The sequence below is a fragment of the Pelecanus crispus genome, chromosome 5 (assembly GCF_030463565.1).
Source record: "Pelecanus crispus isolate bPelCri1 chromosome 5, bPelCri1.pri, whole genome shotgun sequence".
Lineage (NCBI taxonomy): Eukaryota > Metazoa > Chordata > Aves > Pelecaniformes > Pelecanidae > Pelecanus > Pelecanus crispus.
The window spans coordinates 17,535,955-17,549,772 of NC_134647.1; the positions used below are offsets into that span (position 1 = coordinate 17,535,955).

General features: G+C 42.6%; 1 protein-coding gene across 2 annotated transcripts in view; it reads left to right on the top strand.

Moving 5' to 3' along the window:
• The window catches only part of SMARCAL1 (SNF2 related chromatin remodeling annealing helicase 1), a 42,244-nt gene that overhangs the window by 3,535 nt on the left and 24,891 nt on the right, over window positions 1–13,818 (top strand). For both annotated transcript variants that reach the window (XM_075710218.1, XM_075710217.1), the window contains 5 exons: window positions 2,196–2,456; window positions 3,660–3,710; window positions 7,541–7,721; window positions 8,684–8,834; window positions 11,627–11,785. In XM_075710218.1, the coding sequence (XP_075566333.1) occupies window positions 2,196–2,456; window positions 3,660–3,710; window positions 7,541–7,721; window positions 8,684–8,834; window positions 11,627–11,785 (803 nt within the window). The remainder of the gene's footprint in view (window positions 1–2,195; window positions 2,457–3,659; window positions 3,711–7,540; window positions 7,722–8,683; window positions 8,835–11,626; window positions 11,786–13,818) is intronic.

A 13,818-nucleotide genomic window follows, 5' to 3' on the forward strand; every position in this document is an offset into this window, starting at 1 on the left:
TTTTTTGGCATAACAAGGATGGCTTTATCTTCTTTTCTCTCCTGTCATTTTGCTCTGGAAAGATTGAGAGATGATAAAGGCAAACACTTCAGCTAAGCTTTTCAAAAGCACATTGTATTGAAGCAAGTGATAAATCACTATTGATTTCAGTGGGAACAGAATTAGGCCTGTGTTGAGCACTTTGAAAAACCCACAGTTGAGTGCTGGTATTTTAGTTTCCCATGTGGGTTGCCACACATTTATAATTTAAATGCTGCTGGTTTGCTTGAAGTGTATCAAGTACAGATGAGAGCAGAGTCTCTGCACCAAGGAGCTTGCAAATGAAGAGGATGGTTTTTAGAAATCAGGCTTTTTTTCCTTAAAGCTATCCAATATATGAGTTCTCTGTGGAAAATTCCTGTTGACAAGAGAAGACAATATGTGATCAACATTGGACAATGATAGCAGGGAAAAAAATACCCTGAGAAAAGGGAACTGACTTGAAAGGGCCTTGGTTTGAAGTCTTGTAAGTATAAAAACAATTATTTTAAAACTTCCCACTGTTAATTTTGTTCTTCTGAATAAAGTTGTCCTGTACTACATTTCTTTCTTTGTAGTATAAATAAAACATCCAGTCAAGCCTAGAAACAGGTATTGAAATAAAAGAGTAAAGTATGGTGATTTTTTTTCAGTTTCTCTCAGTATTAGTTGTAGAGATGAGCTCTAACTATGCAATGCTAAAACAGTAGCATCTAAACTCTTTTGCTTGGTGCATTGGGAGGAGAGAGTCTAAACTGGTGGTTTCCTAGACCTCTACTTTTAAAAATTAGTTTCACTTGGTGGTCTTAAACTTTTTCTTTTAAGTGGAAATCTCAAATGCTTGGGTTTATTCTGGAAGTCACTTATTTTAAAGTAAAGGTGGATGAGATCCAAATGGCTTACTAACTGGTTAGGAAGAAAGTGTCTGAATTTGTTTCTTTTTTCCTTTTTTTCCCTTTTTAAATCTTAACCACTGAACTTAAATTTAAGTTGTAGTTGCATATCAGTGAGCTGGACTACTTAAAAAGAAGCGGGGTGGATCATGATGTGCAGTTCAACCCTCAAAGGACTGGATTCACCTGGGCTTACTCTAAGCAGCTAATGGATAGGGGAGGTTGCCTCTTTTTACATATACATGGAGGCAGAATGTGCTTAGTGGTCCCCTCCTCTTGAGTCTAATGGACTCTGGAGATGCTAGTGAATCCTTGTGTACTTATGAGTTGGAGTCTTGGGGACAAAATTTATTGTTTTGGTGCTGTAAAAATACAAGAAAAAATGGTTCTTGTTCCTTAACCGTCACAGTTCAGCTTTAATAATAAACAACATGTGGGTATAGATTGGCAAAGAGACACAGGGGAAAATGGAACGTTTATTAGTGTGGATAGCCGTGGTCTCAGGCTAACAGCTGTAAAATGCTGTGTCCTTTCTTTCCCCATGCCCTGGCATCATGACAGAGGTGGTTACTAGTGATTAGTAAGATGGGAGTGCAGATGGCTGGGGGGAAGCACAAGCCTAACTAAGACACAGTAGAATAAAGGGTGATGGACTTAAATTGTAACAAAGGAGATTTTAGGGGTTTGGACTAGATTCCTTCACGATTTCCTTCCTACAGTATTGTGAATATACAGCATTCCTCCTAGATGAGATTGCATATCAGACATTGACATGAGGCAGGAGGCAGATATTTTTAGATCTTTCTTCTTTGCTGTTTGCAGAAGTACCTTTCCATCTTTTCAGGCACATAGTATTGATTTCCATGCCCCTGTCCATGCAACTTTGTAAGTGAAAACACTGTATGACTGTGCAATTTACAGCTGAATGTGGTTCCGCAGAGTGCCTCCCCTGACCTAGTGAGCCACATTTTGGGACTGCTGACAGAGAGGGCAGAGTGGACAATGCTGGACAGGCCCTTGTGTACCTACTGTCACATGTTCCCTCTCTGCCTGCTGTATTCGCTGTGGAAAATCTCACCAACTGGCTCCCCCAGGCCATCACTCTCTCTCTTCTTTGTCCCTGTGAGTGAAAGCAGGGAATCATCATTCCTTTTAAACTTGAAGATGCTGGTTTGTTTGTCATCCTCTTGTCCCTCCTCTTCCCAAAGCATCCTGTGCATCTTTAGTTTATCTGTGTTCTTTGTTACTAGTTCTTTTCTCTGTATCTCATACTTTTCTCCCTAGTGGAAGCAGCAAATCAACTTCCATCAGTAATTCTGGCACCACTGGAAGGAGAAAATGCAGTTGGCTTGGCATCAGGCTCTCATTTTGTTGGCAGTGGGGTTGATGTGAAATCCCTCTTGAAGATGTGTAAGAACTGGAAGAAACCCTCAGCCCTTGTCAAAGGGAAGTGCATGCTGATCTCTCGCTTGCGGTTTGAGGTTGATATTGGGTATTCTGCAGAACTGATTGGAGTGTTCAAACAGATGGATTCCAGAAATTATGGTGAGTCTCTGGTTATTTCTGCTTTATTCTAATGACATTGTTGGGGCTGCTCTTGGAGTGCTGTGAATGCTTCAGAGGAGAGAAATTGTGAGAGTACCTCCCTCTGAAATAGCATGAGAGGATGTACTTTGGTGAAGATTTTGAGAACTCCTGTAGCTCTGGTGTAGTGCTGTATCCGTGTCCTGCTCTTTACTCTGTGCCAGAACATGTCCTCTTCTGGGCCTGTTAGCCAAGGTGATATTTCAGGACTCAGCATGATTACATTTACTGTTGAGGTGTGATGCACTGATAACTTGCCAGCAGTACGGAGGCCATGCATAAGTTCTTGTCTTTATTATCAAATGCAGTTGGACATTCTCGTATTTCTCCTGCTTTACTGTGGTGTGTAATAGCTGCAACTGCCTGAGCAGATTGAGTTTACCAGCAGCTTTACTGATGTTTTTGAGGCAAGTGGAACTGTAGAGCACTTTTTATGTTGGCATTCAGATTTCAATGGTAAATACCAGTTTTTCCCACTTGTAATGTGGGAAATGAGGCACAGAGTGATGAGATGACCTGTGCATTGTCACAGCAGGTCAGTGACAGCATGAGGAACAAATCCTGGAGCTCTTGTTCTTTGGGCAGGGCCCCACCTGGCTCATTGTGTCTTCAGCTGACTCTGAATTCACTCTAACCTTCCCTGGAAGTTGTAGGCAGGTGCTCCCCAGGGGTAAACCTGCCGGACAGGTCTGACATTCATGTTACATTTTGGGTATTGATGAATTGGGGAATTTCCTCTGTACCATCCCGAGCACATCATCTGTAGGGCACGGAGGTACAATTGAAAGTGATTGTGTTACTGACTGAAGTCAGAGTTTACTGGTTAATAAATAGGAGCCTTCACACACATTCTTCATCCCTTCTTGCAGCGAAGCGAAAGTGGGTGCTGAAATCCTTGAGCAGGTGGGTTCATTACAATGGTTCATTGGCTTGGTCTGGTGATACCACCATTTCTAGATGTGTGGTCATACTTTTAAGTCTTCTTCAAACTGTTTGCTTCATGTGAAAGCAAACAGAGGAGAATTGATTGCTGGACAAGGTAAGAGTTCTTTTAAAGCAGTTCCGAAATGCAGAGGATATGGATGGATAGCCGTGTTCTTACGGACAGAGCATTCAGTCTTTTAAAAAAGAGGCTTATGACAGTGTTTGTTGTAACTATTGCAGATGTGAACACCAGAAAGTGGAATTTCCTGCTGGAGGACTATCCCAAACTGAGTGAGTAGCTGCATTTTCCTGGTTTTTCTGGGGAGGCAAATGAATTCTAAGTTCATTTCTTGGGCTAAGCCTTTTCACTCTGGGGAGATAAGTTGCTAACGAACCGTGAAGCAGGTGTCTTCCTGTTTTGTCAGACATTTACACTGTTTGCCCAGACTCAAAATTTTATAAAGGTGTGTTATTCATGGCAATCCTTTAGGGGCCCATTGGGAGGGTGGCTCTGTTTTGTCATATTCTGCACTGGATTTCTGGACCATTTCTTAGAGCACATGGATGTATTTACTATCACAAAGTTATTTTTATTGCTTATAATGTACAGCAGCTCTACTTGAACTAAGGAGTTGCAGGAGAATGGATTCCTCTGTTCCCACTTGCCAAATTTGAAGAGGTCAGCATGGTAGCTGCCAGGCTTTCCTGTCCTTATAGAAATTCTGTCTTACTGACTCTTTTTAGCTGTGCTCCCCTTGTCCTCAGTGCCAGCCTGCCTTACTCCCTTTTGCATGTATATCAATTTGTAAACTGGCACAGCCACCCCTTGCTTCGAAAACAAGCGTGTATCAGGCTGTTTTACTTCCAGTTCTCTAAGCAGTGTGCACGGTGTTGCACATTTTGTTTCACACCCAGCAAATTTTGTTTTTCAGGACAGAATGCTGGGTTTTCAAGTCAACTGATGATTTCTGTAACAACCAGTTCATCCACAGTTACAGTCTGGGTGGTGACTGTCTAGCTGATTTTGTTCAGCCTCATATGTTACTGCTAGTAATAATGGCTTTGCAGGCAGCACACAACTGTTTAGTCTTTAATTGATGTATGAGGCAGGTTAGAATTCAGGTTGCTTCTGTAGCTGAGTTGATTGTGAGGCAAACAAGAACTGCTTGTTTCTCTGGCAGAAGTGTGCAGATCTGCTTGAAGCAGAAGCATTTTTCTTGAAGCAGAATTTCATACTCTACTAAAATGCTTTGGGCTAGTTGATGGGTGCTTAAAAGAAAGCTTAGTAAAAAAATATTTTTGAGAGCATTGTATTTTCCCTTGCAAGTGGAATCTAAGCACATAGTGTCCCCACAGTGTTCATTTCTTGGTAGAAGTTGACCAGTAGACTCCTGCCTTTATGCATCTGTGTAAAGCTGGTGAAACTGTGACTCACTGAACTGAAATGTAGAGCTGTGGTTTGTTGCATTTTCGTTTTTTTTAAAAAATGGTGACACTTTGCAGAATAATCCAGTCTCAGCAGCATGCTCCTAGCACATCTGCTTCTTGGGGGTTTTTTATGTTTAGTTAAGTTTATAGAGTGCTTTGAGATGAATAGCATTATGCAAGTCCTAAGTATTATTATTTATCATCCCAGTTGGCCTGCTGTGTTTGCCTTGGTACTCGTGTGAGGGTATGTGGCTGTGGGATTTGACTGGGGTAAGTTTCAGAAAGATAATAAGCAAGGTGCTCTACACGCATCCTTATAAAGCGTGACTGAATGTTTCAGAGCTGAAATGCTGTTGCTCAGAGTAGTTTTTCTCTAGCATGGGCTCCTGCTTCCATGGGATACTCAATTATTAAACGTGCTTCAGTATCTGTATGCTTCTATGATGCATGTCTTAATAACATTAGTAACGGTTGTAGGGCTGAAAGCCATGTTGTGGGGCCTTGTAGGAATGCCAAATCATGAAAACGAGTGTGTCTTGGGAGAGACTATTATGAAACTCCAGGATTGGGATGTTGACAGGCCCTGATTTCAATGAGAGCTGATGATCTCTCTGAATTTGCTAAAAGGGCCGTCTGTACGTGCAAAGGGCCTGATCCTGTAGCATGTGCTAGGTGGGCTGAGCAAGCACATCATCTCCCAGTCTGTCACTCTCCCTGCCATGCTGGCTGGCGGTTGTATGCATCACATGAAGTATTCAGAATCCCACAGATTTAAGGAAACAACAACAAAAAAAAATTCTCCGTAAATGTTCTTGCAAGGTGTAATTTGTGAGGGCATTTGAGGCTTCTAGCACGTGCCTTTTTGAGGAAAAGCATTTGCTTTGTGCCTGTTCATTTACCTATGTCAAAATAAAAAAAAAAAAGAATTTTAAAAGGCTGGTTGCCATTTCCAGCAGAGATATCTGTTAGCTGGGAACTGTTTGTAGAGGTTAATGTCTCTTTGCCTAGTTGCTCAGTCATCTTTATATAAAGGTCACTTCAGTAAAAAATGTCTGTTGGATGAATCATGCTGGTGGCAGATATATCTTAATCACTCTCCCAGCTCATGTACAGAACAATAGCAACAGAATTATCAGTGAGCAAATTGTAGCAATTATGCTAACACATAGCTCAGTCTGTGAGTGTAATAACAAGCTTGTGCTGTACTTCGGGTGGAGAGTTCCTGCTATTGAAGAAGTATAAATTAAACTGGAGAGCTTAAAAAGTTTGGTCATTGACCAACCACAAATGGAAATCTTTTCATATGTATATTTCTTGGAATTGCTTTCCCCCTTCATATGGCAGGGGTCCATTCTGCTGCTTTCCTCTTGGAGATAACTGAAATGAAAATACCTAACTGAATTCTAGAGGTGCATTTACTGCTGTTATAGTGAGTTCTTATTTCAGTTTGCATAGCTCTGGTTATTTTTGCAGAGTTGTTTTACGTCTTCCTGACTTCATATACAAACCAACCACTAAATAAAAAAAAGACGCTTCCTGCAATAAAGGATCTGTGCACATGTATTGTGTTCCTAGTGTAGAGGTGTGTCTTGTTTCTCAGTCAGCGATCAAAGATTGATTACTAAACATGTTCTCCTGGTCCCAGCTCACTGCATGTTTTAAACTGGTATTTGTTTTCATAGAAACTTACTTTTGGACTAAAAAGAAATACTTTTATCTTTTTGGGATGGGATAGAGAGGCTGCTGGAGGGGACTGAAATAAAGTTGTCTAGGAGGAGAATTGCCCTGATGCTTTGCTTGTTGTGATGCATGGATCAAAAAGATGAAGGCCCCAATGTCTTTGCATAATGGAGGCTGGAGATCCCTTTAGTTCGACTGGGAAGGTTTTAAGCTGCAGGTAATGTTGAGAGGGTTCATCGGTGAAACAACAGTGGTGCTGAGGGACTCAGGTGGCTGCCTGTGGCCTGATTCTGGCCCGCAAGGTACTTCTGTCCAGGAGAACAGCAGTGGACACCAGCTGAGCAGGGAGTTGCTGTTGGTACCATGTCCTTCAAGGATGTCTGTCGGAGCACTGCTGATGGTGGTGGTGCAAGAGCAGTTTCTCTGAGTCTTGAGGTGCTTCTTGTTTTCTTATCCAGACATGGTAAATGAGGGGTGATAAAGTGGAGACAGCCGAACCTGTGTGAATTTGGGGAACAGGAGAAGAGTTTTCAAAGCTGAAGATGTATGATCTTCTTTAGGTAACTGTGTTTCAGGTCACTCCACTCGGGGATGGTGGAGACCTCAGAGGTGTTTAATGCAGAATGCCAAGGTCAAGATAAAGATGTCCCTGCCTTCTAGGCTCCAGGAGCTCTTTTATTTCCGAGTAGAGTGTACCCTAAGCTGCCCTCACTGTGAATAATCCATCTCCAGCTGTATTAGTAGCAATCATCTCTGAGTGATAGCATCAGACTTTCAGTTTTTTATAACCAAGTCTAAATACAAGGGGAGGAGATGTGATTCATCATATGGTCCTGAAATAGACTTCAGGGAAGAGGCCAGGCCAACACCTGTGTATGATGCAGTCCTTTCTTGAGCTGTTTCAGGATAGGAAATAATATTGTTGATGAGGTAAAGGGTTGTGCCCTGACATCCATAATGTAAGTTGTGTATATGTTGCCTCTTCTGATAATAAACTGCTCTGTTCTTTGCAGTGGAAGTGTTACAGAGCCTTGTGTCAGTAGAAGTGGAGCCACTGCCTGAGGCAGTAATACAAACATTTGCTGCTCAAATACAGAGATCTACATCACAGACAGACATTCCTGATGCTGACCTTTCAGTAGTGGACTCCAAAATTGTGACGAGCCTCATGCCCTTTCAGCGGGAAGGTGTGAAGTATGTCCTTTTTGCATGCTGTTACGAGCTAGTGCTTGCCTAGAATTGTGTACTTTATATTGGTGCCCAGGCTGCATTCTCTTCCATGGAGGGCTCCATGTTTCTCCAGAGTCTTGGGCTGTTACACTCTGGCATTCTGGGCTCTTGGTTGTTTGGTATGGTGTGGTTTGTTTTTTTGGGGGTTAGTTCTGTGGAATTTTTTTTTTTTTTGAGTGACACATCTATTCTGTTTCAGGCTAGAATCAACATGAGTCAGGAGGAAAGTAGCATTTTGCTAGTCTCACAAAATTGTTCGAATGATACATCTCTGATCTCCCTCTTGTGATTCAGTATGTGTCTAATTGTCATATGATTTTTTTTTATTTTGTAAGGTCATCTTCTCCCCCCTCCCCCCACCCCAAGTGCATCTCTTGTTGTTGTTTTTTAAATATTAACTGCACATGGGAAAGTGCCAGGAAAGGGCATCCAGGCCCTGAAAGATTTAAAATGACTAATTGTATGTAGAGAAAAGCCTTTAAATGTCCCTGTCACCATCATATATCGTCATCAGCTGTTGACTTCAAGATGCAATCCAGGAAAGTCTGTACTTACTGGTGTTAAAGTGGCATTGTTATTAATAATATTTTCTTAGCTCAGTCAGTATGAACTTTGGGACAGAATGTGAGTAATATCATGGAAAGAATGTGCTTTAAATAATTGTAAGGTGTTGAGACTACTCCTCATATGACATCAAAGTCTCTAAGGACTGGGCTGAACCACTCTGTTCAGGAGCTTCCAAGCTTTGAGAGATTTGTGAGAGTTGCTCACTTGTGTTAAGACTAAGGGAGAAGATCCAGGTTTACTGAAGAACCCAGATCACTTCCAGGTGATCCACATTATAGGCTTGGTGATGAGTTGTGCTCATCTTGGCTACCATGACAGATAGTAACCTGTTTCTTATTTCCCCTCTCTATTTTCCCCAGTTTTGCAATTTTAAGAAATGGACGTTTACTTCTTGCGGATGACATGGGCTTGGGCAAGACCATCCAGGCGATCTGCATTGCTGCCTATTACCGAAAGGAATGGCCCTTGCTTGTGGTGACTCCATCTTCTGTGAGGTTTACATGGGCAGAGGTACTGTGAGCTTGAGCATGTGCAGGTGGCCAGTAGAGGGCATGTGTGATGGTTATGCTGTGTTGCACTTTGTACAGGTTAAAATTTTAAAAAGATGTATATTAAGGGGAAGAAACTGAATTTGTACTCATTTAGAAACTTGAGGGGGGGAAATTGCTTGGCACTGACTGTATGATATACACCTATTTTCTTTTATTGGGCAGTTTTGTTTTTGTGGTCCAGCTGATCTGTTGGAAAGAGGGAGTTCTAGGGAAAATATCTCCTCTGACCCTCTGTTAACTTTGTTCCTGCAAGTCAGCTGGCTCCAAGGGGGCGTTTTACTCTTCAGTGTCAAAGACAATAGTTGTATTTGAACAATTGTCTGTTGTACTCAAGCCCTTCATAGCAGTATTTGCCAGTCCCTTGGCTGGAATAGAAGCCCAGATGCTGGGATTCTTAGCTCTGTTCAAGAGGCCCCACTATCATCATTAAGTGTCTGTCACAATATGTCTTCTGGCCTGTCCACTGTATGCTGCCGACTCCTCTGAGTCCTTTATTAATGTTGATCAGAAGCCCAAGAAAGCTTGTATGGTTGGGAAGTGTATCTTGAAATAAATCACTGTCGTGGCTTGTACACTGAGGCTGTTGGGTTGCTATAGGCTAATAAAATGTTCACTGTGGGAGAAAAAGGTGAGCTGGAGGTTTTAGGTCAGTAATTTCATGCCTGAGCAGGAGAGAGTGGCAGTTTAGCTTTCCCTGGAATGTTGCATTGATTAGAAGCGTATTGGTTGGGATTTGCTGGTTTTGTGCTGTAACCGGGTTGTTGGAGCATCTTGGCTTGTGTTTTCATACCTGGTTGTGCAACAAAATGTTGGGCGACTAGAAAAGAAAATTGTTTACTGGACAAGGGAGTGATGCTCATCATGTTTGATATTTCAAAGGCCTGTAGACCTCTGGGCCAACACCTAACCTGAATCCGTGGCTTCTGTGGGATACCTACTGGCAACAATGTGGGGCATGGTTTCCTGAAGTACTGGGCACCTGAAGCTGAACTCCTACATCCTGCTTCAAGAGATTTAAGCAATATGAGTTGTGTTTGAGTACTTGTTTTCCTCTTCCTTCCCCTACTTCCAACTCCCCAGGAGGCTATTGTGGGAGATGTTTTGTTAGGACATTTGCTTTAGAATGATCTGTGTTGCTTTGTGGGTATATGAAGGATGCAGGTCTAAGAAAAATGTGTCACAGGAAGTGGAAGAAGGTGGAGTTTATTACAGTCTGTAATCTACTCAGTTCATTCTTGCACAGATGTGTTTTACTGTAATGGTAGAAGCTTTTGTGGTGTCTCTAGAGCTGTATTGCCAGAAATTGTCTTCATCTCACAGTTGTCAGCATTTTATTTTGGCTTTCTGGGCTCAGGCCACTGAATGCCTTTTTATATTCAAGGTGCCATAGGAAGCTAGCGGGAAGATGTGAGGTACTCTTGGGTGAGAAGTACTGCAGCCATGTGCCTTTGGAGCTCAGCATTGAAACTGAAATAATTAGCAGTCCGGACAGTTTCAAAGCACTTTTTGTGGACAAAGGTCACGGTCAAGTGAGAAACATAGGATTACTTTTACAGTGTGAATTAGTCATGTGCCCTTTATAAAAGGAGAGGGCAGTCCAGCTAGGAGCTTCCAGATACTTTCCCGCTGCTGCCACCCTTGTCTAAGTTTTGGCTTAGTGTCAGCCACATATTAGTTGAGATCTAACCTTGCCTGCATGTTGGCCCATTTTGGTTGTGGTGCTTACCATAAGTGGTGAAGGATAGTTAATTGTTAGTTTCTCACATACTGAGAGATGTGAGAAGCTCCCATTTAACTCCTCTGGCTGCTGCATGTGGTTGCTGAACAGAGAGGAATGAGGCTTGGGTAATTTCCACAAGTGAAGGGCCTAGAAGCAGAGATGCCATTTCCTATCACCACTCCTTGGATTACATATTTGTAGGGACCAGATCCTGATTGCTAAAGCCACAGCCAGTTCTCTGCAGAGCAATATCAGCAGAACTCAAATGTTGTGGAGAGTTTGGTGTCATCGGGGACACAATTACAAGGGAAATGGTGAGTGCTCAGTAGCTAACAGATGGGTTTGGGGGAGGATATCTTGCTCTGGTGTGTGGAGCATTTCAAGAGGTTGATTTGAATAACTATCACCACATGTATTTCAGCTGCTGTCATAGAGCAGCTGGTGTGTTGTCAACTTGATCTTTTCATTTTGTTTGTTTGTTTGGGTGTTTTTTGTAGACTTTTTAAGAAGGAGAGGTAGTGAAAGTGTTTTTGTTAATCTGGATGAGTTGTACTTTATCCTCACTGTGGAGTAAACATTGCTATAGTGAGACATGTTTACTGCTTACAAGTCTCTGTTTCACAGCCTGAGGATTCCTGTTGAGTGGGGAAAACTAAATTTCCCTGTAGTGGTCACTGCATTCTCTGGCTCTGAGCATAGCAGGTAATATTGTCAGGAGGTTATGCACATTTCTACCACAGATCAGATTCTTTTTTTTCGGTAAGAAGCAAGAATAGGGCACGTTTGAGCCTTCCTAGCTGTGGAAGGTAGAATTGGCCTTATAGCCTGACTTCTGTTCTTGATCTTCTCGTTACTAGGGTTGTTGCCTTGGGAAGGCTGCTTACCCTTACTGTGCTCCCAGCCAATGTCTAATGGTGGGTGGGGTGGCTACATTTTCTAAGCATTCATGAGGATGCTCTGTGAAGTGCTTTGGGATCCTGACAGATGACATAAGCACCAGAATGCAATTAATTGCTTTTCTCTTCCTCCAGGCATTTCACAGGTGGCTTCCATCCTTGAGTCCAGGTAGCACCAATGTCATAGTGACTGGCAAAGACAACCTAACAGGAAGCTTGATCAACATCGTCAGCTTTGACCTCCTCAGTAAGATGGACAAGCAACTTAAGAGCACTTTCCAAGTAGTTATTATTGTAAGTGGTACGCTAAAATTTTGAAGTTGTGTGATGCAAATGGGGTAACCTTTGCGTTGTACAGCAGTGTGAAGTGGGCCTTATTTAGGACTGAAACTGTCTTGTAATTGTGGCTGTGATCACAGCTCTCTTCATGAGTAGAAGCAGGAGGTTTCTCTGAAACCTTTTGAGGTAACTACTAGAGTTTAATTCCTTTTTTATTCCTGAGGCTGTGTTTTCTCTTTTACTGGTTATGGTGCCTCTCATTTCATTGTGGTTGGGTGTGTCTTCTGCTGGAGAGCAAGGTGTTTGATATGGTGTGTCAATACAATAGTCTTGAAATTGTATCTTTTTAAGGAGATTGGACTTCAGGGTGGTGTTAGTGTTTATCCAGTAAACCAGATAACCTCTCAACATCAAGTATGTGGGTAAAGCATCAAAAAATCTCTTTGCTTGTGTTCCACTGACAATCTGCATTAAGCCTTCTTTGATCACTTGTATCATTTCTTTTGTAAATTACTTTGAAATCCATTTTTTTAACCTTTTACAGAGCAGTGGTAAAAAGCATTTTTCTAGATTTTAGTTACTAAAAATTCAAAACATGCAGTGTTTCAAATCCAGCTTGGATCAATAGAGACCAAAAGTGTGTATAGAATCATAGAATCATAGAATCATCTAGGTTGGAAAAGACCTTTAAGATCATCCAGTCCAACCATTAACCTACACTACCAAGCCCACTCTAGACTAATCAAGGGTAGGCCAGACTAAACCATATCCCGAAGTGCCACATCTACCCGTTTTTTAAACGCCTCCAGGGATGGTGACTCCACCACCTCTCTGGGCAGCCTGTTCCAATGCCTGACCACCCTTTCCGTAAAGAAATTTTTCCTAATTTCCAGTCTAAACCTCCCCTGGCGCAGCTTAAGCCCATTTCCTCTTGTCCTATTGCTAGCTACTTGGGAGAAGAGACCAACACCCACCTCACTACAACCTCCTTTCAGGTAGTTGTAGAGAGCGATAAGGTCTCCCCTCAGCCTCCTCTTTTCCAGGCTAAACAACCCCAGTTCCCTCAGCCGCTCCTCATAAGACTTGTTCTCCAGACCCTTCACCAGCTTCGTTGCCCGCCTCTGAACACGCTCCAGCACCTCAATGTCTTTCTTGTAGTGAGGGGCCCAAAACTGGACACAGTATTCCAGGTGCGGCCTCACCAGCGCCGAGTACAGGGGGACAATCACCTCCCTGCTCCTGCTGGCCACAGCATTCCTGATACAAGCCAGGATGCTGTTGGCCTTCTTGGCCACCTGGGCACACTGTATGTAGCTTACTAGGAGTGTTCAATGTTCTCAGTCTAGTTTTCAGCACACATATGCACCTGTCCCTGAGATCGTGACAATTGGAACATAATAATCCTTTTATTTCTCAGCATCAGATGGGAATGTGGGAATAGATGGAGTTCTTTGGAGACCAAACTACTCATGGGGGAATTTTGCATATTTTTTTTTTTTTTCTTTTTCTTTTTTCCCTTGCTCCCTCTCTGACAGGACATTCTGTCAGGGTGGAAATGCAGATTGTTACTTCTGTATGCTGGTGCTTGGGGTAAAGGGACTTGGGCACTAGGGCTACTGCCCTGGAACCTTATACCAGCCCTGAGCTGTCAGATGTTCTTTCTGTGTGTTTCTATGTTCAAATTTGGATCCTGTATATGTTTTTACAGATAAGAGTAGTCCTACTGAGCGCTGAGCTTCCCTGCTTTTTCTTCCAATCTTCTTTTGATGGCTGGGAACACTCATGTAGCTTAGTTGTTAATCAGGAGGGAGAAGGCTTGCCTGAGAGGCTAAGCAGTTGTATTGTCTTTGCATGCATGGTTGCTTGCTCATCCACACGTGGAAAGATGAGAATGTACCCTTGGAGGGCGCTGATTACTTTTTGTGTCTTAGTTCTGCCTTGCTACAGCAGTAGAACTGAAGTCTGTTTGGGGGTGATGTCTCAAGTAGGAGGCTATTATCCGCCTGGTGAGCCCTATCAGCAGAGCAGTTGGATCCTAATTAGATTTC